Consider the following 24,126-nt stretch of genomic DNA (forward strand, 5'->3'; position numbering starts at 1 on the left):
GTAAAACTGTGCCTAAAATTAATGCCACCGTTGTTGTTGTTGTTGTTTTTTTAGACAATATTTTTAATTGTTGTTTAAATTTAAAAAATGGTGCTGTGATTTGCTTTAATAAGGTGTTGGTTAAAAACAAGAAGTTAACATTGTAATAGTAAAATAAAAAATAATAATAGTAACAGAAAAAATAAAATAAAATAAAAATATTATTTCCATTAATTTTTTGAAGTACAATATTTAATGAATAAAGTAAATATTGAAAATAAGATTATCATTACAATAAAAGTATAATAAATAAATATAAAATTATTTTTTTATGTTAGACAGAAATCATATGTAAAATTGTGTTCTATTATCATCTAATGGTAACTGTTCTTTTACCATACAAATACAGGCATTATAACATGGAAAAGACATTCATCCTTAGGGCAGACTATTATTCTGCCATTCGTTTTGTATCTCTATATTTCAAAAACTTATGATCTCTACTTGGTTAGACGAGAGTTCAGAACGGTTCAGAGTTCTGAAATAATTCCTTCACGAAAGCTTCTTGTTGAATGTTTTCCACCGTCAATGTCTCCAGTCTAACAAAGCACGGAATTGGAATACTTGGAGGTCGAAATAGCTGACCCTACACAATCAGAGAAAACTCAACACATGTTTTAATGGATACTATGCAACGTAACTAAAAGGATTATGATCATATTAAAAAAATTGACTTAAGAATGCAAACAAGGGGAGAAAAAAGCACAAAACAAAAGTAACTCACGTCTAGTATTACTGTAAGGATATACTCAGAGAGTGCCAATATCTTTGCATAGGATAACATTTTCAGCAACCCATGAACGATTGCATGAGAATCAGACCAAGTGATGTCGATGTTGGCTTCTTCAAGAAGTGCAAGATCACACGTGGAGGAGACTTCACTAAAGAATATTGAACTTTTGATAGCAAAATGGGTGAGATTCGGAGTAGAAAGCACAATCTTGTACTTCACTTCAGAGTACCTTTTCATGGTGAAACGAGAAAGGTTTGGATTTGATATGCTGAGGACTTTGGCAGGGTTGCTCAAAGAACACCTCACAAGGACCAAACTGTTCAACAACAAACAGGACGAAAAGGGTTCAGCGCACTCATCCCTTGCGGTGAAAGAGACATTGGTGAGATTCAAGGTTTTTAGTGCTGGCAGTTCTAGAGAATGTGGAAGCTTAAAGACACGACGAACGCATTGGTTTGCGAGAGCGAGAGTGAGAGATGTGAGAGAGTGTGAAGCAAAAATTTGAGGTATGAGACAGTAAAATCTTTTAGAAGATATGTGATCGAGATGGATTCCCAAATGTGGCACAGAATGCAGAAGAGGAACGACAAGGTTGAGAAGATCTTGTGCTATGATGCGTGCTTCCAAATCAAGACGGTTCAAACGAATGGAAGTGTCTCTCTGGGAGACAACGTGGTAGATAAATTGGTTGTAGCTGACTACGTTGTTGAAGTCGCGGCGTCGGAAACAGAGAGTTTTGAGACATTTCCAAAGGTTGTTCCATCGTTTGGATAAGAAAGAGGTTCGAACTGCGGTATCTGTGTCCATGAAATGCATAATGTGAAGAAGAACATCGTCAGGTAACAAACTCAGCAAGTCCCTTTCATCTTCTCTCTCTCCTCCAGTTTTCTGTTTCTTGTTGGGTTGTGGCTTCAACTCTACCATGGTTTCTTCTGCTGCCATGGATGAAGAGAAAAAAGGTGTTAGATTCATGATATACCTTTCGTATATAAACTCCCCAAACCGAAAGCGAGGTTTTCTGTACACAGTAAAGTATATTTTCGAAGATTCAAGGTGTTTATATATTAGATTATTGAGAATATTAAGGTAATTTGGAAGAGGTTTCTTCTGTTTAGATCTTCACTTTGTTGTTTTAGAGATTATTTCTTCTGTTTAGATTCTGACCTGCAAAACGGGATTAGGATTTTCAGGTGGAAACTGAGAAGATATAGTCGAACTAGCTAAGAGCCTATAGAAAAACGGTATATTTGAAAAAAAAAAATCTTTTAATTTTCAAAAATAAAAATATATTTCACAATATTTAAATACGTAACACAGATGACTGTAGCAATTACCTTTTAATATTAAAAAATATAACTTTGTCATTTATAGCAATTCATATCTTTTTTGTTTTGTTTTTCTTTCTTATAAATTTATAGCATATGAAAATTGGTTGTTCTGATATTAAATATGGAATGAATGAACCCTTACTATTAGATTAAAGTTATAGGAAATAGTTAAAGAAAAATTATTTTTATCTACGAATGTAATTTTTAAAACTTTCTCTTCCCAAATATTCTTCTTAATTATATTTTAAATTTCTATTTCTTGTTAATATATAAATAGAAAATATAATCTTATTTTAAATGAATTAAAATAATAAATATGAATTAATATTTTATGAATTTTTTTGGTTAGTATGATTTTTATAAAGTAAACATAGTTATTAATTATTTTAATTAATATATTTATTGATTTTAAATACATAAATTTTTACAATTTTGAATTGTCTGTCTCGTTACTTTTAAAATTGAATATTTTTATTTATTTTATTTGTAGATTAATTATTTTAATTTATATATTGTCATATTTTTAATTATATTTTCTACTTTAAAATGATTTCAGTTGTCTCGTTAACTAAGTTGTTGGTTAAAAACAAGTAGTTAACATTAAAATATTCAAGAATAATAATAGAAAAAATATATATTATTATTAATTTTTTGAAGTATAATATTTAATGAATAGAATGAATATGAAAATAAGATTATCAATACAATAAAAGTACAATATAAAAATTGAAATAAAAAAGTTAATTTTTTTTTTTGTGTTTGACATTTGAAAATAATTTTTGTAATCAAAATTTTGCTGAAAAACTGAAATGATATATAAAACTGTTTTCTATTATTATTTAATGCTAATAGTTATCTTTTTTTATACAATTTAATGCGTTATAAGATAAGACATCTATCTTTTGAAAAGCAGTACACTGTTAATTTGATAATTGGCAGTTTTTTTTTTCTACATCTCATAAATTATTGTCTTTTGGTATGTAATTTAAGATGCAAATATTGTATTTTATGAATATAAAGTTTGGAATACACTTTTAATTTTGTATTTTAAAATGTGCAATCTTAAATATGAATATATTCTGAATTATATAATTGAAAATATATATTTTATTTTATTTTTTGGTAGAATAAAATTAGAAATGCAGAAAGAAATAACATTGATAACGTTAGCAGAACATCACAGTTACATGAACCACGACTTCTCCAAAATTTTTGAAATTCTTTTTATATATTTATATATATATTTTTAATTATAATTATACATTATTTATATTAAGTTTATATTATGGAAAATAATAATAAAAAATAAAATAAAAAATTTAATGAAAACATTGATTTATAAAAGAGATTAGGTTTTGTTTTTACTATAAGATCTTTCTATCATAGTATCTTATAATTATTTATGTATGTTAGATTTATGATTCTTCTTAGGATGTTTATCCCTTATAATTTTAGGATTCTCTTATGAAATTGGTATGAATCCTACTTATATTTTTTTTTTCAAATTAGTATAACCCTTAATTATGAAATTTAGGAATTTTGTGTTCTCTTCCCTATGGTAAATTTTTTAAAGTTTTGAATTTATAGGAAGAGATGATGATAAATTTATATTAGAAAGATTATGATAAAGAGCAGAAGAATTAATTCTTTTTTTAAAGGAAAAAGGTTTGTGATAAAGATGAAAAAAATTGCATTAACTAAACTTGAGAAATTTCATAAGAACCTAGAACTTAAGATAATGAAAAACAAATCTCTAAAGTTCCTAAAATTATATATAATGAATTTAAAATTTCATTAGAACGTGATTCCCAAAAACATCCTCAGATTTCACAATACCCACCAAATCAAATTGATAAGATAGGAAAGGCTTATCTAAAATGGTATTCAATGATTTGGTATCATGATATAATAGCAAATGATAGTGAAATTTTTAAGCAGAGAAGAAATGTAGAGAGAAAATGATGAGTTTTTTATTAATTAAAAAAAATTATATATAAAAATCTAATTTAGCACCCCTAAATTTTTTGTCCAAGTTTCGCCACTAAAATTGACCTACCGACCCTTAGTGATGATAAATACAGAAAAACTAATAAATATTAGTTTGTAGTACTTACTTTTTTTTATCATTTAAATAGAATTATATATATATATATATATATATATATATATATATATATATATATATATATAATATAATCAAGACTAAATTTGTTTTCTCTTAATAATAATTGTTTTATCTTATGATTGCACTTGGATAAGAAATATTTACTTATCAAAATTGATTATTTCTTAGAATTAAAATCATATAACATCTTATTAAAACTGTATTGAATCCTGAAGGTTAGACTTTCATTGATAAAAATATTGATATAAGACTCTAGCTAACTTCGGCTTTCATTTTTTTTATTGTTTGTTTTTATTTTCCAATTTTGATAGTATTTTCTATCTCTAGACTAGATAAGATAAAAGTTGTTTTCATCAAAAAAGGACCAAATTTATAAATATAAGAAATATTTGGGTATTACAACCCACATATCAACAATACAACAAGACACTATACCTATGATAAATATATGAAAATAATACATATTAGGAAATAAACAATTAGAAGCCAAACCAATCAAAAAGTCAAATAAAACCTTCATACTAGATTAAATAAAAGTAGTAGAGAATAACATACCATATATCTATCACTTTCAAAACCAGACCAATGGATAAGTCAATACAAAATAAAATGTGCAAGATAAAATTTAATATTTAAAATATTTTTTGTTCCATAAAAAATCAAACAAAATAAAAAACACATACAAAAATAATAGGTTAAAAACAATTTTTTTTTTATTTTTTTTGGCCAATGAGGATTGTACCTCACTCCTACGTATTTTTATTTAAAAATCATCGATAACATAGTTCTTTATAAAAAAAATAGTTTGATAATTATTATTTCCTAAATTTTAGATATATATATATATATATATATATATATATTAATATTAAGAGATCCTACATGATAAGAGATTTAGTTATCAAGCAAATCTGAGACTTGATATGATATTCAAAAATAATTTTATAATTTTTATTTTTTATTATTATTAATTTTAAAAAAAGAATAAAAAGCCTATGAAGGCTGTATTTTGATTATCAAGCAAGTTTGAAACTTGACATAGTATTCAATACTTATAAAAGAAATAATATAATTTTTTATTTTTTTTATATATATATATTTTTTTAAAATATAATTAAAGTCTACGGAAAAACCTTTCTAATTATTAAGATAATGGCATCCCAAATAAAAGGAAAGAGAAGTGTTGAGCATATCAATGACAAATCCAAACCCAAAATCACCGAATGACAACATATCAATGGATCATACATTTGATATTATAAGAGAAGAGAGTATGAGCATGAATAACATTAGGAGCAGAGAGAATAAGAGAATTTACCTTTCAGGAGCAAGACAGTCTGAAAGGATATATAGAAGGATAGTAAAGTGACTCCTTTTGCATGTGTGCTCTGGTAATAAAAAAAAGAGAGGTTTCCAAATTTGTTTTGTTATGTGTTTTGCATTGGAGATGTTTTGTGCTTACATAGGCTCTTTAAGATACCACTGAAATCCTAGTCTTTAATTATAATGAAATATATGAGGAAGGAATTTGTCCAGGTGAAACATAGTATAGAAATTAAATCGTTACATTGTAATTACTAGAATCATATTTTCCGTCACATAAAGATTTTGATCAAATCATAATATATTATTCATATTATTGATGCTAATTATTACCAGGAATATTTTTGTTAACTATTAAGATCGTATCATTCCCTACAAAAATATTATTATTGGGAACATTTGCTTCTAATCATTAAAATAATATCTTTCCTGACAAATCATTGAGACACGTCATATAAGCGTAAATTCAAGGTATTTATTCAAATTATTATAAAAAAGTGCTCCTAATATTATACCTTCTCTAACAACAAAAATTATAAAATGTCCTTTTCTTATTTGACATATCATGTGAAGAGTGTAAATAACACACTGGAGATGAAAATATGTACAAAACATTTGGACTCATGAGGAGGGTGTGATAACAAATTAGATTCTCCCTTCTTTTCATGGTATAATTAAAATAAAAAAAAAAACTACCATCAATCAAAAACATATTTTTTATTTTATTTTATATATATATATATTATTATTATTTATATTTATTTAGTTTTTTAACAAAACAACTGTATTTAACCGGGCGAAATTGGATATTGACCCTATCCACAACAACCACATTGATATAGTTATCAACAACAAATTATGATAACTTGGTATCTAAAAGATTGATTTGTTTTTCATTTATGTTCATTCCTTTGATCCAATGTATATATGAAATAAATTAATCCAAAATAAAATTTTGGCTTTGAAATTATTTTATTTTTTTGGAGGAGTGCAAAAAGATAAATGTTGAATGAATACTCAAAAACATTATTCACGTTTGATCGGAACTCTCGAGTTCATAAACACACAGTAAAAAAATATGTATTTTAATACTTTTAATATTGTGCCTTAATAAATAATTGATTGGTATGCTTAATAATCTCCGGAACTACATAAAAGCCAAGATAGCAAAGTGAATCTCATGCCATTGTGAATAACAAAGTTAGCTTGTGTTTGCTTTGATATGATAGCTTCTTCTTTTTTAATTCCTTAGCTTTATATTTTTGTGGTTGGTCAATTAATGATTTCTTTAATGGAATAAATTGTTTAATGTCCTGATATACAATATTGATGTAGAATTTAGTGTAATGGCTTGTTAGGTGATGAGTTTATATATATTTTCATATATAGGGTTATGGTTATAGGCATGATTATGGTCATTGGGAGATTGTGGTTTCATATGGTTATATGACATTAGTCTTATATATATAAGACCTTAGATATTACTTTGATACCAAAACTTTAAGATAATATTGTTATGGGTCTTTATTTTTATATAGTGTTTAACTTTGTCTTTTCTATCCAATGTAAAACTTTTTGACTCACACAACTATTCCCGATATTCCCGATATTAGGTATATATACGATTCAGCGAATTTATTTTTCATTCACTTCATACGAGTTTTTACTCTAGCGGTGTGTATTATATATACACTACCAATCACCATCACCATTTGATGTCGATTCATTTGTTCCAATATTGGTTGGTTGAGCACACTTTTTTTGGTATTTGGTACCTTTCTACACATCTTGATTCTTTTCATTTGCCACACGTCTTTCTTTTTTTATTGTTTCTGGATTCATCTTGAAAAATATTTATAGTTGATTGTTGATATAATAAGGAGTTCGAATCCTAGGCAAGGTTTCAAATTGTCATAAATTATGTTATTTTCGGAATTACTAAAAATCTCAAGTAATTTGTTAGCATGCTAGTATTTCCAAAAAAAAAAATATCAAACAGTAAAAAATATCTTTAACATGTTAAAATTCCATAAATGTGAAATATAATCTCAGCTAAAAATAATTACTTTTATAATAATAATTTATTTCAACTAATCAAATTAAAAGGATTATCCGATACATCAACAACTTTGGAGCTGCACATTAATTATATGAAAAAACTTTGATCCATCTACATGTCTATTAAAGCTTACATAAGTTTTTAATCTGTAATATGATTTTTTTTAAACTGGTTCCTATGTATATTTGATTTCTTAAAGAAGAAAATGAATTTAGTCTTTGATCGGGAGTTAAAATGGCATATATTTTTTAAACATGTTAAAAAATATAACTAATTTTTAAATAAAGACTTAAAAAACAATTTTTCATTTTTAAGTTTAAAAATCGTTTATCGAGAAGAAAAAAAGAAATGCTTTGTTGAAATTTATAATATGATATCAGATTCCTATCATAAGATGATCATAGGCTGGACGGCAGTGAAAGTTCATGCATAGCATATCCAAAGTTCAAACAATACAAAATGATAAAGTAAAGAAGTTTGCAAGAAGAAATATATATATATATATATATATATATATATATATATATATATATAGTTTAATCTGGTTTTGATATTATGTTAGAAGTGAACTTTAAGTCTAATTCAATTCCACAAAATTGAATTATAGAATAAGGTTTGCTCCCCCATTTATAACCTTATCTATGATCGATGTGAAACTTCTAACAAGTATGGTTAAAATTATATTATTTTTCTTTAATAAAATTAATGACGAATTATATTAATGGAAATATTCTAAATTTTTCGCTTCACTACAAAATTCTCAGATTTCATACAAAATTTCAAAAGAAATTCTCTATAAATTCGAACACGACGTAAGACTAAAGCCAGACTTGAACGTATACTTTAATTTGAAGCTATTAAAACTTTGAATCACAACGCTAAGAAAAAAAAGAAAAAGACAAGAGTTCTAATTTAAGAGCATTTTAATACCTAGAACCTTGATGAATTTTCTAAAACTGCATGCGTGCTGTCATTGGAAACAAAATCTAGAAACGTAACCTTCACAAATATACTTTCATAATCACCACATGTTAGTTCAGATACAAATAGATAATTATGGAAACACGTGTTAAAAAATAAGTGAACGAAAATTCAGATAGCATGTCATTCTTCATTACGTGACTTTCTTTTCTGTCTTTTTTTTATTACTCAACAAAATTTAAAAAGTGTTCAATAATATTGATAATAAATGAGAAAATAAATAATTGATCAGTAAGACTCTCTCCCATGTATTTAAGAAGGTTGGTTAATGTTATACATCGCTTCAGATCTTTAAAGTTGAAGCATGAGTTGCTTATACAATATGAACTTCAATTTTTTATTATTTATTTCTTGTCCTAAAAGAAAAGGACCATGTTATAATGACACTTTTTTTGTATACTCCCATTTAATAATTTAAAAAAAATATTATTTTAAATTTTATTTATATTTATTTGTATTAATTAATTATAATATTTATTATTAAAAGGGGTTGTAAAGTAGAAGAAAAAGAAAACGATGATGTCAAAATATAATTTTCCAAAAGAAAATTAGGTCGTGTACGTAGCACAGTTACAATCCCTGGATTCAAAACAAAAGAAATTGCATGCAGATTCAGCTCGTGTGTAAAAATCATGAAACGTATACATATTTTTCACAAATACACGTAGCGTATTAATGTTGATGACTTCCAACGCTTATAAATACCACATTCTCTGCATTACTAATTAATTACACAGCAAATTAAAGAACAATGTCCACTTCTCTGCATGAAAACTCTTCAATCTGGTTTTTCCTCCCAATCGCTACCTTAATCATCCTCTTTTTACGTACTGTCATCAATCTTTTAGCCAAATGTAATCATAATTTCAGTTCTTCAATGGCCAGAAAAACATCACCACCATCTCCTCCAAAGCTTCCAATAATAGGAAATCTCCACCAACTTGGCACTCTCACTCACCGCACTCTCCATTCCTTTGCTCAAACCTATGGTCCTTTGATGTTACTTCACTTTGGAAAGGTGCCAGTTCTTGTGGTCTCAACGGCTGAGGCAGCTCGTGAGGTTATGAAAACCCATGACCTTGTTTTCTCCAATAGACCACATCGTAAGATGTTTGATATCTTCTTGTACGATTCCAAAGACGTGGCATCTGCTCCATACGGCAACTACTGGAGGCAGATAAGGAGTATATGTGTGTTGCATCTTCTGAGTGCAAAAAAGGTTCAATCCTTCGGTGCAGTGAGAGAAGAGGAGATCTCCATAATGATGGATAAGGTTAAGCAGTGTTGTTCTTCTGAGATGCCTGTGAATTTAACTGAATTATTTTGTACAGTCACAAATGACATAGTGTGTAGAGCTGCTCTCGGGAGGAGATACAGTGGAAGAGAAGGGAGGAAGTTCTGGGGGCCAATGAATGAGATGATGAAGCTGTTGGGTGCTCCGTTTATAGGAGATTATATAACTTGGCTTGATTGGGTGGGAAGAGTTAATGGAATGTATGGTAGGGCAAAGAGATTGGCTAAACAGCTTGATGAATTTTTTGATCAAGTTGTTGATGAACATGTCAATAGAAGAGGGCATGATGTGCATGGTGATGATGATGATGAAGAACAGAATGATTTGGTGGACATTTTGCTGAGGATCCAAAAGACAAACGCATTGGGGTTCCAGATTGATAAAACAATCATAAAGGCTATAATCCTGGTACGTAAGATTGAAGAGTTTCTTCAATAGACAACCACTGTATAGTTTCTAACAAAATCTTAATACATGTTGAGTTTATTTTCCTTCATGGAATTTGAAAGTAGAGAATGAAATTGACAGTTGATGGGTATTTGTTTCAGGACATGTTTGTGGCAGGCACTGAAACTAGCTCCACAATCCTAGGATGGATAATGACAGAACTCTTAAGGAACCCAAGTGTGATGCAGAAGCTAAAAGATGAAATAAGGGATGTGGTTGGTGGTAGAAGTCACATAACTGAAGAAGATTTAGGTAGCATGCATTATTTGAAAGCAGTGATTAAAGAAAGTTTTCGATTACATACCCCAGTTCCCTTGTTGCTTCCAAGGGAATCCATGGAAGATGCGAAAGTGATGAACTATGAGATTGCAGGAGGCACACAGATAATAGTTAATGCTTGGGCAATTGCAAGAGATCCTTGTCATTGGGAGAAAGCTGAGGAGTTTGAAGCAGAGAGATTCTTAAAGAGTTCAATAGATGTGAAAGGACATGATTTTGAAGTGATACCATTTGGAGCAGGAAGAAGGGGTTGTCCAGGAATAATGTTTGCCATGAATGTGATTGAGTTGGTGATAGCAAACCTTGTTCATCAATTTAATTGGGAAGTGCCTAGTGGAGCAGTGGGGGATCAGACACTGGACATTACTGAATCTGCTGGGTTGACCAGTCAGAGAAAATTCCCTCTCATAGCAATTGCATCCCACCATGCATAAGTTGATGTTAAAGATAAACATAGTAACTTAAAAGCAAAATATTGAATATATTCTCAGTCCTCATGGTAAAATGTAGGGTTATATAGTAGGTTGGTTTATCTAGTTATTGTTGTTTTGATATTGCAACTATTTTTGTTGTCCTCAATTTCTTCGTGTAAATCATATGTACGCAATGTTTGATTAAGTGATATTTGTAACTCTATTTTAATATTTTGACAACTTTCTGTTACAACATTTAGTGTCATTTTCTAAGTGGTTTTGGAATATTGAGAATGAAAAAATGAAAAATCACTTAAAAAATGTCACCTAAAGTTGTAAGAGAAAGTTATTAAAATTTAGTAATCAAAAAATCATTTTCCTTTACAAAATTTAGTAGACCGAAATCTCTCTTAAGGAAAGTTTTCTTTTCTGCACAAAGGATGACTTGCTGCTTCCTTCACTTCAATACTCTTACAACCCTCCTGATCTGGAAAAATACCAAGCCATTGTAGACAACAAACTCTATGTTGAGAAAAAAATTGATTCACCTCATGTTCTTGGGTTATTCATGTAATCAACAATACAATTTATTGACCTATAATTTTGTTAGTGTTGTGCTCCAAAAAGACAAAAATGACTATAATGACTAATTCATTAACTACCTAAACTTGAACAACTAGTACATTAACTATCCACAATGGCTAGTTACCTACAATGATTAATTACCTGCAATGGCTAATACCTCCAATGCAGCTCTCAAATCCTTCTCAGCTTGCAACTACTTTTGCAATCTTGATACATCTTGTTCAAGTTCCAAGCGTTGTTTATAATGCAAAGCATGTTTTCTTCTCTCTAAACTTGCTTGTAACTCTACATTGCCTCTAACCTCCTTTTCAATTCCATGTTACAAATCACCTTTTGCAAGCTCTAAGTTTTGAATAACAAGCTCGTCTTTGCACATGTCCGAGCTATATGAGATGTCCAAAGCACCACTGAGCTTTCTAGATGCCTCATCGAGCTATCTGAGCTTTCCAATGACTTATCCAAGTTATCTACATGCTCTGTTGAGATACCTAGGCTCCCCACCAAGTTTTTCAAGATGTTTACTTACTCCACCAAGATATTTGGGCTATTTGGATTCCCTACCGAGCTATCCAAACTTACCACTAAGCTATCTAAGTTGTTCACCTGCTTCACCGAGATACTCAAGCTTTTCATATGCTCCACTGCATTGTCTGGGCTATCTGCATATCATACCAACCTCTCCAACCTACTTGGTTGTCTAGCCGACCTCTCCTCGTTACTTGGTTGTCTAGTCGACCTCTCCTCGTTACTTGACTGTCAAGTTCTCCACTCTACTCAATTGTCTTGCTAAGTTCTCCTCTCGCTTGTGCTCGACCTCCAAGCTACGTGTCTACGTGTCACCATCAACATCACTGCTTCAATTTCTTATATGAGGTTTGTTGTCTCTTCTCTTCCATTCTCAAACCGGAAATCTTTGGCAAAATGTCTGACCTTACCACAACTAAAAAACTTGTCTAAGTAATACTTCTTTGCATAATGGTCATACTTGCCATACTTAAAGAACTCAACATTTGAATTGCACGACCAATCTCCTCTTCATAGACCTCATCCTCTTGTGTACCAATTTTGTTGACTGGATTGCTCTTTTTCTTCTTTTTATCCTCAACTTCTACCACCAAGTTCGCTTCTTATACCTTCACTACTAAAAAAACTCATATTTCCTGCTAATTTTGTTTTGAAATTTTTTTCGTAGGAAATACTTACAAATTTTGTTGTGAAAAAAAATTTGCAAGAAATTACTACCAATTTTTTTGCAAAATATTTTGTATTAAATACCTTTCACAACAAATTTTATAAAAAATACTTACAAATTTTATAATTTTGTAAGAAATGATTACTCACAAAGGAATTACCTGTCAATTAAAATTTTTAAGAAAAATGACAGAAAAAAATCTTTTCCTGTAAATTTTTTTAACAGATTTACAAAAAAAATCTTATATAATATAAAAATTTCTAATAGTACTCCTTGATATCATCCTCTACTTGAGTGTTAAGAACCTCTCCCTTCATGACTAACTAAATTTATAAATGTTTCTATTTATGCCTACAAATCAAAATTTTGACAATAAATGTCAAGTAATTAAAAATAATTGTATAATTTTGTATATTTATAAAGACTGTATATTTTATAAAGACAGTTCAATATTGACCGCCCACAAGACAATTAATCACTATTAAACATTACGATAATCTCATAATTCTATTAATCATATTTATATTTATATGTACTCATATATAATTACAATTATAAATTAGGGTATAATTAACTATATTTTCATATGTAATTTAACCACAAGCTTACATGTATGAAAGATACACAAATTCAATATGATCAATACTCGCTTTCCAAATCTGATATAGATTTATAAATTGGGGCATAAATCTCCCACACAAGTTGCAACAAAAACAATGAAATAAGAAATGCAATGTTGTTAACTTTAAGATTATACCCTCCCTTTCACAATCCAACTTCAATTACTCAGAAAAACCAGGACGAAATTCACCAATAAATCACAAACCAAGTACAAAAAGTGTAAGCGGTGCAAAATAAACATGGTCAAGAAAGAAACTATTTACATACAATGATACAAGAATACAGTGGAATCATCTAGCTTTTTCTCCACCCACAAAATAAACTATCGAAAAGACAGGTTTTATTTGTTGATAACTATCTAAGAACCATTAGCTGGAGACGTTGAAGACTTCTTTCCCTTAATCTCCATCTCTTTAACACTATCACTCAGTGAAGAAGATTCACATTTCTCCGCCTTACAACGTTCAGAATTACTGTCCTCATCACTTTCATCCTCAAGAAGAGAACCCTTCTGTCGCAGCTCTCTGACTTTAAGAAATTCATCATAGTGGGCCTTTCTGTGTTCTTTAAAACTTACGCTCCTATCTGTTTCAGAATCTAACAGTATAGCCAACCAGGAAAAGTCAAGTTAGGTTACTAGAAGAATAATACACTACAGCAAATTTACTCGATAAATTACTCCGAGAAAAAAGGGAAAAAAGCTTTCATGTTCATCCAAATGGAATAAACTCCATTCGTAAGAGAAACACATGACAAGATTCCAATACTTTTTGCCTTTTCATTCTATAAATAGATCCTAACACATTACCACACAATTTACTGAAATTTAAGAGAGTATAATGATTGGATATTATAGTAACCATCACTAAGTCCAACATTTTGCCCAGGCCAATGTATCAGAAGTAGTTATCAAGTTTGGGCAGAACATGATCAATTAGCCAGTTAGTCACCATCAATGAAGATAAAAAAACCTTCAAGATCTGACAGTGTGAATGATATGCATAAGAAATAATTAATCCTGTCATGTTCAACCCAGAAATGACTCACTCGTATAAAAGCATTTGTAAAAGGTGGCTTCCATAAAATGTAGAGTTAATCCAATTGAAGTTAATATTATATATATGGTCCATGAAAGTAACAACTTGTAATCATGTATTGGTTTGGTTCCTGAAATATGTGTTATACGAATTAGTGCCATTGTAAGATGAAACTGTTTGCTCACTGTGAATATAAGGTAAACTAATTAGAAAGTTAAAACTTTTGGAGAACAAGTTAAGAAAACATACACTTCTACAGACCAAAGTTACAACACAATTTGCCACTTTTCCAGGACAAAATGACATTGTCACCCATTTTCTAATAATATTATGTTTACATACGTATAGTTTCTGATTTAGAAATATAAGAAAAAATTATAGCAGTAACAAGCGACTTTATATACATGTTTATGATATTAAAACAAAACAACACAAAATAAAAACACAAGCAGCATCAACCAAATTCATTTATAGCTCTATTCCACATTGTCTGTCAGAACCCCTGGTTCCAATATTATCTAGACAGGAATAAAATAATAAACGTCAGATCTAAAGGAAACAACCTGACATCTCAACTTTATAATCCTTACATGTTAAAATACGCAAATTAAGATAACACTACATAATTATTTAAAGATTTCAATTGTTTGAATTAGAAATCAATCATTGAAACTAAAGTTCTCATAAAGGAGAAGCACAAGCACCCATCAAGAGTAACAATCAAAATAAAAAGAAACATGATATAATAAATGTGTAAACAAATGAAAGTGAAATAATAGTACACCATACCATCATCATCTTGCTCCATTGCTTCAGACTCGTCCTCAGATGATGTCCAACCACCAGATTGCCCAGTGCCTTTTTGGCTACTGGAGGCTACATCATTCAGAGCAGTCCATATTGCTTCAGCATGCATTGTGCGATTTTTATCATCGATACATGCATCAAAACTTCCTCGTACAGGCGATAAAGAACCTAAAAAAAGCAGGTTCTTTCAGAAGAAAAGTTGCTGCATATGCATTGGCTTTATATTTAAAAAATGACCATAACCACGTACTATATCAACAAAATTGGATTACTATGTTTCATATTTACAACCCAGACCTTGTTGAGCTCCAGATAAATGTTTGAATTTAGCTATGAAATGAAACCGTTTTAAAATACTTAATATCCAGCCCAAGAAGAATAAAAGCAAGATCACAGTTAGAAATCATATATACCTCTTAAAAATAAAATCAATAAATTATTTGTATGAAAGGCCTAACAAGCAGACATAAAAATAGAAACACGAAGTTTAAGTGATATTTACATACTGTCATCATCAATCATAGGATGATATGGAGTCTTGGGCTCAGTAATTTTTTGCCTCACAGGTTTGTTTGCCTCAATTTCTCCAATATTAGCCTCATCCCACCTTACACGTCCTCTACAACAAGATATCAAAAGGAAGATTCATAGCAATAAGAAAGGGTAAGATGATGAGATTCAAAGCAGGACTGTAACAGATCTATGGAATACTTAATAGAACATATTGTCAGTAGATAAAGGGTGGAAGTACAAATGCTCCATCAAACATTTTCATCTTTCAATCAATAAGCACACATTCACTCAACAGGCATGCAATATCCATTTAAAACTTCAAGTCTGATCAAGAAGATTTCTTAGACAATAAAAAAGAAATTGAACACACAAATGTCAGTCCCTTTTTTTCCTTTAGTTTGATGTCAGTTCGATGCAAACACGTTTATCTACCCATCCCTTTAATTTTGCCTTTGAATAGGCTTTCTCCGTAAAGAAAAAAAAAAAAAAAACAGACTCGAGAGTCATTGAGAAATTTTCTGTGGACTGAGAGTTATTTGGAAAATCAGAGCTCTATTGTTGGAAGAAAACAGAGAAGAGGGATCTAGATGCGTATAACTTGGTTGGTGATTCATATACAAACATACTTTCCCTCATAACCTTTATTAAGATAATGGTTTTGGTAAGACACTCATATTTTGCACCATACTTTTGGCACTAGTTTCTATTTGTTAGAAATATAATCATAAGCCTCCATCTAATATTGTTGCTTAAACAGTCACACTCCCAAGAATATGAAATTAAACATAAAGGGATCTGTGGCTGGTACAGAATGTCATTTAGCATAATTTCTCGTTTGCAAGGTTTATAATAGCATTACTTTTCTGTAAATAACACTGGACCAAGGGTAAAGTTCAACCTCAATCTACTGATTCAATTCCGAAATATATAAAGAAGAACCTGAAGGTAAAAGGAGGGTTGCAATGTTCAGAATAGTATGGTAACAAATTCAAGATCACTTAAGATAGGTTGTTTTTATTTTTCAACTACATTCCTGCTAATGCATTTTCCGCACAAATCATCTAAGTGACACTGAAAAATAAAGAAATTTGGAAGGAAAGATTGTCTTGTTGTCTCCTATTCACATTTCCATCCTTCTCTATGAATGTCAACAATGGGTACTTCTCCTGGCCTTTCACGGTATTTCCTTCACCATCAAGTTATCCTTTATAGAACAAGTAAGGACCAAAGCCACTCAGCATGCTGATGTTTTCTAATTGAGCAGTTGCATCTACCACAAAAATATAATTCAACACTGGTTATTATGATCCGCCTGAAGCCATCTTGGTTGGCACATTATACCAACAATCTGGTGAAATACTGAAATACAAATAGATTTCTTTTATAATTCCCAGGATAGTATACTCCAGGAATCCAAAGCTCTCCCTTGTAATGAATTCCTAAAATACAAGCTTCCACTTTCCCTTGGTTTCCCTTCTTTTCAATAACAACTTACCCTCTAACTTACATAAATATAGTTAATATTCTGTAAACCATTGAATAAGGCCCATTGATTCCCTGCGGTCCAATCTTTTCCTCCTCCTATAGACATTATTTATTGGAGGTACTATCATAATCATACCAAACATAAAAATGACACGATTAATTAATCATCTGAACTGAAGCACCTTTTACCTTGAAAATAATTTGCATAAAAATAGGCTTAGGACACCACAGGAACAACTATTAACAACCCAATCACAAACTTCCAATACCCAAAGTGGCTTCTAAACAACTCTAAAACCAGTGGAGCAACCCTATCAGTCCAGTCCAGGCTTCACAATCAACACAACATTATTTCTATAGACCTTGGACTTTCTATTTCTGAAAATTTCAAGACCAAGAAAAGAATGATTTTGAAATGTTATACAACCTCATTCTAACTTAACATAGGCTGTGTCTAGTTACCCATTGGGAAGTCACTGCATGTATTACGAAGAAAGAAACGTGAAAGGAAAATATTTTGCATTGGGATAAATATCCGTTAGGCTGTATGCTAACAAAAATGAAACACAATAAATAATGTTGAACCAAAAAGTGTTTCTTTCCTCCCACTTCAAAAATAAATGTCCCAGAGAAACTAAGCCACCTCCCCAGTATTTTAGGCCTAAGAAAAGGAAAAGTGTCCACAACTTGTGCTACAGCTTAACATAGTCTACCTTCTTATTTTTTATTTATGATGTGTTCCCTTAAATATATCCATGCTTCTTTTCTAATCAACCAAAAAATAAAGCAGAAAGCACAAAAATATATGAACTGAGTATTTGACCTCTATTTTAACAATATACATTTTGAGACATGTGTTTAACTGTTTCCAACAGCTCATACTGATAAGAAAGAAATATAACTATCCGAATACTGTGTTTGTATTATTAATACTGTAAAGAAAAGAAACATGAGAAAGGAATAATTTGCCCCAACCCAAAGAGACTTTCTCAACCCACAACTGAATTTGCACCAAAAACCATACACCCAACCTCCTCACTCATTCCTTCATAACAAACTTGGCTAAATATCTCTCTCTATAACTAACTTCCCATTCCCTCTCTGATGTAGTTTTCCACAAATACAACTCAGATAGACTTTTGGACCTTCACGTAAAAACCTTAAGGGCCTTAGCGGGCTGTTAAGATATTATTAGCCCTAAATAACTCACACATTCATCAATTGAGTCTAAAAATTTTACAGCATAAAAAGTAGACTATTATCCTCGTAAAACTTCCACAGTCAGATTACATTATCCCAGGAGAAGAAGAGATTCTTTATTTTATCTCTCCATGATATATAACATGCAATAAGCAGGACCATTCAATTCCAGTGAGATTAAGAATTTTCTTGTCACAAACTATCTAAGCAAATGAACATATATATTTTTGCTTGCATTACTTCATTTTGGTAGACAGATGAGCTCTTCAAACACCAGATGTATGCAAAGAATCCTCGAGTCGCTGATCAACTGGGAAAACCATATGTTATTGCAGTAAGTTATTGAGCTTCAAGACCACAAACAATTAAAGGGGGGAAATAATCTAAAGGAGAAATACCAAAGTGAAAAATCTACATAAAAACATCCTCCAAAACAAGTCAAAAGAATATGTCTAAACAACTAGAAAACAGACAAAACAGTGCGAGTTCCCGGAAGGACGGTAATTTCATTTACAATCAAAAAGTTCAAAACCCTGAATTTCACAACCAAATTGAAAATCCACAAATTAATGCGAAAAGACTTCGTGATCGAAAATAAACAGTTTCAATTTTTGATTGAATTCTGTGAGGAATAATTTGAATAAAATGAGAATAAAAGGAATCCCTAACAAACAAAACCTTTAGAAAATTCTGTTTGAAAATTGTTCATTGAAATGAATCAAGTTGCGGGTTACTAAGGGAGTCCAACCCATCAACAAAAGAAAAACGAAACCGGAATAAAACGAACAGAGAAAATCCATTTTATAGGAAAACAAATAGCGAGTGAAGGAGTTGTACCTTGGAGAAGAAAGGAGAAGAGCGAGAGCTTTAAGCTGTGAGAAGTTGAAAAAAAGTGATTTTAACAAAACCATGTTTTCTATGAAGGCATCTAATTTTTCGTTTTTTCCACATTGAAATTATCTCAACTCGTCCCTTTTTTTTTCTATTTTTTTATTTCTGGTTTTAAAATTTTATAAAATTACATATTCATATACATTATTTAATTTATAATAACTAGTATCTACACTTCTATAAAAAAAATTAAAAAAATTCAATTTTATCAAAATTATTAAAATAAAATAAAAGTTTTTTATTTTATAAAAAATAATTATAATTTTAATAATTTTTTTTATTGTTAATATATATTTATAAAAATGTAAAATGTAAAATTATAAAATAAACTATATTAGTAAAAGTAAAATTAATAATATACATACTTTTTGTATGTAATAATAGATAATAGATGTTATTTGCTAAGAATAAGAATATTAATAATAATAATAATAAATAAATAAATTTGAAAATAATTAGATCCTTTTGAGTTTTAAATGGATAATTAGACCTCTCTTTAATTATCACTTAGTAAACTTACAATTGCTTAAAATATCATAATTTTAATTCAAAACCAGTCAGATTAAAGGACTATAAAACACTGAAAAGACATTTCAAAGCGCAAACAAAGTTAAAAAATCATATTATTTTAACATTGAGCAAATTTAGGTTAAATCATTTTAAGGTTCCATATTTGTAGTAAATTCTTAAGTAGGTCTCCCAATTTTAATTTGACTCAATTGGGTCCTAATTTTGAAAAACAACAACAATTCAGCCACAACCGTTAATGGTTGTCATTGACTATTAAATGAACAGTGACTGGACATGCTGAGGTGTTGTTTTTCACTGACGTGGCTCGATCAGAATTAATTAATAATTAAGTTTTAAAAACTATATTTGAAAAATGAATAATAGAAAAGGACAAGAATACGAGAGGACAACTGTGTTTTGAAATTGATTTGGGGGAAACCATCGAGCTAGGGTTCTTGCACGAAGAGAAGCGAAGAGAATAGAAGGGGAAGAATATGCTGGAATCGAATTGCACTGGAGATTTTCCATCATCTGAATCGCGATTTGCTTTAAATAGAAGGGCAGAAGGTGAGTTTCTCTCTATAGAATTTGGGGATTTGGGAATAAATTTTTTGGTGCATGTTCTGATGTTTGTTGTTTGGGGAACCAGAGTATTGATTGTGGTTTGTCGGTGTTTAAATATGCTTTTTTTGGCCCACCATGTGTAAATGGTTTTGCGTTGTGGTCCCCCATGTTTAAGGTGTTGTTGTAGTGTCTTTTTCAGTGTGTTATGTATTTAATATATGTTTCATATTTTTTTTGTCGGTATATGATTAATATATAGGTTTATGTATCTATCTGTATACGTGTTTGCGTGATGGATGAGGAATTCAAGGTGGTTTTTCACCATAGAGGTAAATTCATAAGTGATGGGAAGTTGCAGTATGAATATGGGGAAAGTACTAGGTTATCGTTCGACCTAGACATATGGAGCTACTTTGTTGTTTTAAGCGTGATAAAAAGGCTCGGGTATGTTGGAGAAAATAAATTATGGTTCTCAGTTGGAGGTTCTTCAGTATTGGATGATAGATTGCAGCTTCTGTGTGATGACAGTGGTGCGTTGCATATGTTTAATATCGCAAGACTGAATGGTGAAGTTCATTTATTTGTGGAACACTCATTGTTTGAACCCCAAGTCATTGAAATGCTGGAGTATTATCCGGATGAACCTGACACACAGGAGGAGGGTGAACCTCAAGTTGAGAATCAGAGTGTTCCTGTTGTAGTAGATGGTATTGAATGTGAAGGTGAATGTGATGTTGAGATAAGGGAAGTGGGAACTGAGGCTGATATTGTGTTGTTTTAAGTGACGGTTTGCAATGTGAAGCTGAAGGTGAGGGTGAGATCAGGGATGATGGAGTTCAGTGTGAAGTTGAAGGTGATGGTGAGATGAGGGAGGATGGAGTTCAGCGTGAAGTTGAAGGTGATGGTGAATTAAGGGATGTTGAAGTGAACTGTGAAGCTGAAGCTGAGGGTGAGATGAGGGAGGATGGAGTTCAGTGTGAAGTTGAAGTTATGATATTCTCAGGGCCTGCTACCAGCCATACAAGAACTTCTGCCTAGAGTTGATCAACGTTTCTGTGTAAGGAACTTATATGCCAATTCTAGAAAGAAATTTCCAGCCAAAAGTTCAAGACGTCTTATGTGGAGAGCAGCTGCAGCCACACACCCACAAGCATGGGAATGGGAGATGAGGAATATAAAAGATGTGAATGAAGATGCATTTAAGCATCTGATTGCAATCCCACCCACGTAATACAATTTCCATTTCCATTGCATTGTTTTCAATGGTCAATGATTTTATTTCCAACCAAATGGGATTGTATACTATCATAATTCGAATATTTATGTTGTACTTAGATATTGGTCCAGATCAAGATTTACCACAAAGGCTCAATCTGATACCTTGGTAAACAATATGTCTGAGGCCTTCAATAGTGTATTGCTACATACAAGGACTAAGCTTGTGATAAGCATGTTGGAGGATATTCGGGTATACTTGATGAGAAGGTGGGCAAAAAACAGAATGAAGATACAATCAATATCAGGATCTATTTGTCCTAGAATTATGAGCAGATTTGAGAAGGAGTCAGAATTAACAAAGTATTGGATTCCTAGGTAAGGATTGCATTTTGTTTAATTTGAAAAAATGAAAGCTATTTAATTATTGGTGTTTATGTGTCATTGCAGCTGGTTAGCAGAGAAATTATTTGAAGTTAGGCACATCTCGCAATTAGGGGAGATGTTTGTTGTCAATATAGACGAACAATCGTGCACATACAGAAAATGGAGTATAAGTGGTATTCCCTGCTGCCATTCACTGTCTGCAATGAAGTTTCTAAACCTCAATGGAGAAGACTTCATCCCAGCAGTCTTTAGGAAGTCCACTTATGAAGAGATATACACTTCCATAATATTTCCTATCAATGGCCAAACTTTATGGGAGACAACTCCATACCCTGATGTCTTACCCCCCTCGAAGAAAATTTTACCAGGCAGATCGAAGAAAAAAAGAAGATTAGAGCAATGGGAGATCAGAAGAGATGAAATAAGACTGAGAAAAGGTGGTTTACATAAAACATGTCGTATCTGTAAGCAAATTGGGCACAATAGAAGGGCTTGTCCTAAAGCAATTGAAATTCATCTGGCTCAATTAAGGGAAGCCCAACAGCAACGTCCAACTGAAGGATCCCAGCAGCCAACACCTACTGATGCATCTGAACAGCAAACTCAACCATCCCACCACCTACCTCCGCCCCAACCATCCCACCAGCCAACTCCAACTCAACCATCCCAACAGCCATCTCCACCTCTGCCATCCCAGCAGCCAACTCCAACTCAACCATCCCACCAGCCACCTCAACCATCCCACCAACCACCTCCACCTCAATCATCCCAACAGCCAACTCTAACTCAACCATCCCATCCCCATTACGAGGTGCATTAAATGCCAAAGTGAAACGGAATGCTAAAAGGGGTCAAATGCCATGAAGCTACATGTGTTGGTTTTTTTTTTGTGCTCTCGTTTTGTAACAGCTGTGAACCTTTAAGGTCACTTTGGAACTTTTTTAATTTCTTTCGTTGCATGAAGACATCTTTTAATACTGCTAATGAGTGGCTAACCTACCACTTTTGTTTTGTATTTTGATATTGCGACTCAGTGGTTGGATCACTTTTGTGATGTACTTTGCGTGAATTCAAGACCTCTTGATATGGAATCTATTATGAATTACAAGTATGATGCTTTTCATTAATTGTATGCAGAATCAAATTTAAAATTAACATATGTAGATACACTTAAAACAGTAAATGTAAATAACTTCCAAATTCATTGATACTCAAATATAAATACAGTACATGGAAATAAGCATTCTAAACAACTAATTATAACCACCAAGGGACACTATAACAACTAATCATGCATTATTTATCAGCATTGATAGCACAATTACATTAACCACACAAACAAAGATAACCATCCCAATCAACACCTTCATCCATTTCTCAAATATGGCAACTGATTTCTCCAAGTTAGTAATCGTTTTCCTATCACCATCACTTTCTTCAGTCTTCACCAAAATTTCACCCCTTCCTTCACAATTCTCACTGTTACCAATCTCTTCAATGGCATCTTTAGTCCACCATTTAAAGTAATTGCATCCACCATCTTCACTTCCACTCTGCGACAAAATTAGAAAAACAATTATCCTATATACCATTTAAAAACACAAAAAACATACCTTCAACCTCTCTCACCTTATATTTTGAACAACCCCAAAATTGTTTCCTCCTATTCTTTGTTGTTTTCGCAGTTCTTAAAACTGATTTCTCTCCACAGTAGCAAATGGGTTGTGAACCTAAACTCCTCGATCCTCCAACACCACGTGAAGATAAACTAGGGTTCATCTTCTCCCAACCATTATAAGTGCAAGAGGAACAAGAATGGCAAAGCGACATTTGAAGATGAAGAAAGAAATGCACCAGTTGAAAGAAGATCACTACAAGGAAGAAAATGAGTTCAACGGAGAAGATGTTGAGGAGAAGATGAATCCATTTAGGGTTTCAATCAATTTATTTCACATTTGACATGTAGGCTACAGAGAATTTTTTAATACCACTGACACGTATCCGTTTTACTTGTCCACTTCATCATCTAAAAACACCGTTTACGCAACTTTAACGATTATGGCTGAATTGTTGCTGTTTTTCAAAATTAGGAACCCAA

The 24,126-nt window shown here is 31.3% G+C and overlaps 4 protein-coding genes across 4 annotated transcripts; 2 read left to right on the plus strand and 2 right to left on the minus strand.

The window, feature by feature from the left end:
* Positions 1-499: 499 nt before the first annotated feature.
* On the minus strand, positions 500-1,714 carry LOC114180885 (putative F-box/LRR-repeat protein At4g15060). The gene is made up of 2 exons (XM_085672085.1): positions 776-1,714; positions 500-625 (listed from the first exon to the last, which is right to left on the minus strand). The coding sequence occupies exons 1-2, from the start codon at positions 1,712-1,714 to the stop codon at positions 500-502; spliced, it is 1,065 nt and encodes a 354-aa protein (XP_085528211.1).
* A 7,606-nt stretch (positions 1,715-9,320) lies between these two features.
* LOC114181527 (cytochrome P450 736A117-like) lies at positions 9,321-11,261 on the plus strand. Its single transcript, XM_028068000.2, has 2 exons — positions 9,321-10,290; positions 10,431-11,261. Exons 1-2 carry the CDS (start codon positions 9,340-9,342, stop codon positions 11,040-11,042), a joined length of 1,563 nt encoding a protein of 520 aa, XP_027923801.1. The 5' UTR covers positions 9,321-9,339; the 3' UTR covers positions 11,043-11,261.
* A 2,259-nt stretch (positions 11,262-13,520) lies between these two features.
* On the minus strand, positions 13,521-19,414 carry LOC114182490 (protein phosphatase inhibitor 2-like). The gene is made up of 5 exons (XM_028069365.2): positions 19,299-19,414; positions 18,702-18,771; positions 15,770-15,882; positions 15,246-15,431; positions 13,521-14,016 (listed from the first exon to the last, which is right to left on the minus strand). The coding sequence occupies exons 2-5, from the start codon at positions 18,704-18,706 to the stop codon at positions 13,778-13,780; spliced, it is 543 nt and encodes a 180-aa protein (XP_027925166.1). The 5' UTR covers positions 18,707-18,771; positions 19,299-19,414; the 3' UTR covers positions 13,521-13,777.
* Positions 19,415-21,543: 2,129 nt separating this feature from the next.
* Positions 21,544-22,848, plus strand: LOC114180886 (uncharacterized). The gene is made up of 3 exons (XM_028067178.2): positions 21,544-21,653; positions 21,762-22,019; positions 22,092-22,848. The coding sequence occupies exons 1-3, from the start codon at positions 21,544-21,546 to the stop codon at positions 22,846-22,848; spliced, it is 1,125 nt and encodes a 374-aa protein (XP_027922979.2).
* The last annotated feature ends 1,278 nt before the right edge of the window (positions 22,849-24,126 follow it).

Source organism: Vigna unguiculata, chromosome 4 (genome assembly GCF_037176805.1).
Source record: "Vigna unguiculata cultivar grain cowpea cultivar isolate G323 ecotype 2 chromosome 4, ASM3717680v1, whole genome shotgun sequence".
Lineage (NCBI taxonomy): Eukaryota > Viridiplantae > Streptophyta > Magnoliopsida > Fabales > Fabaceae > Vigna > Vigna unguiculata.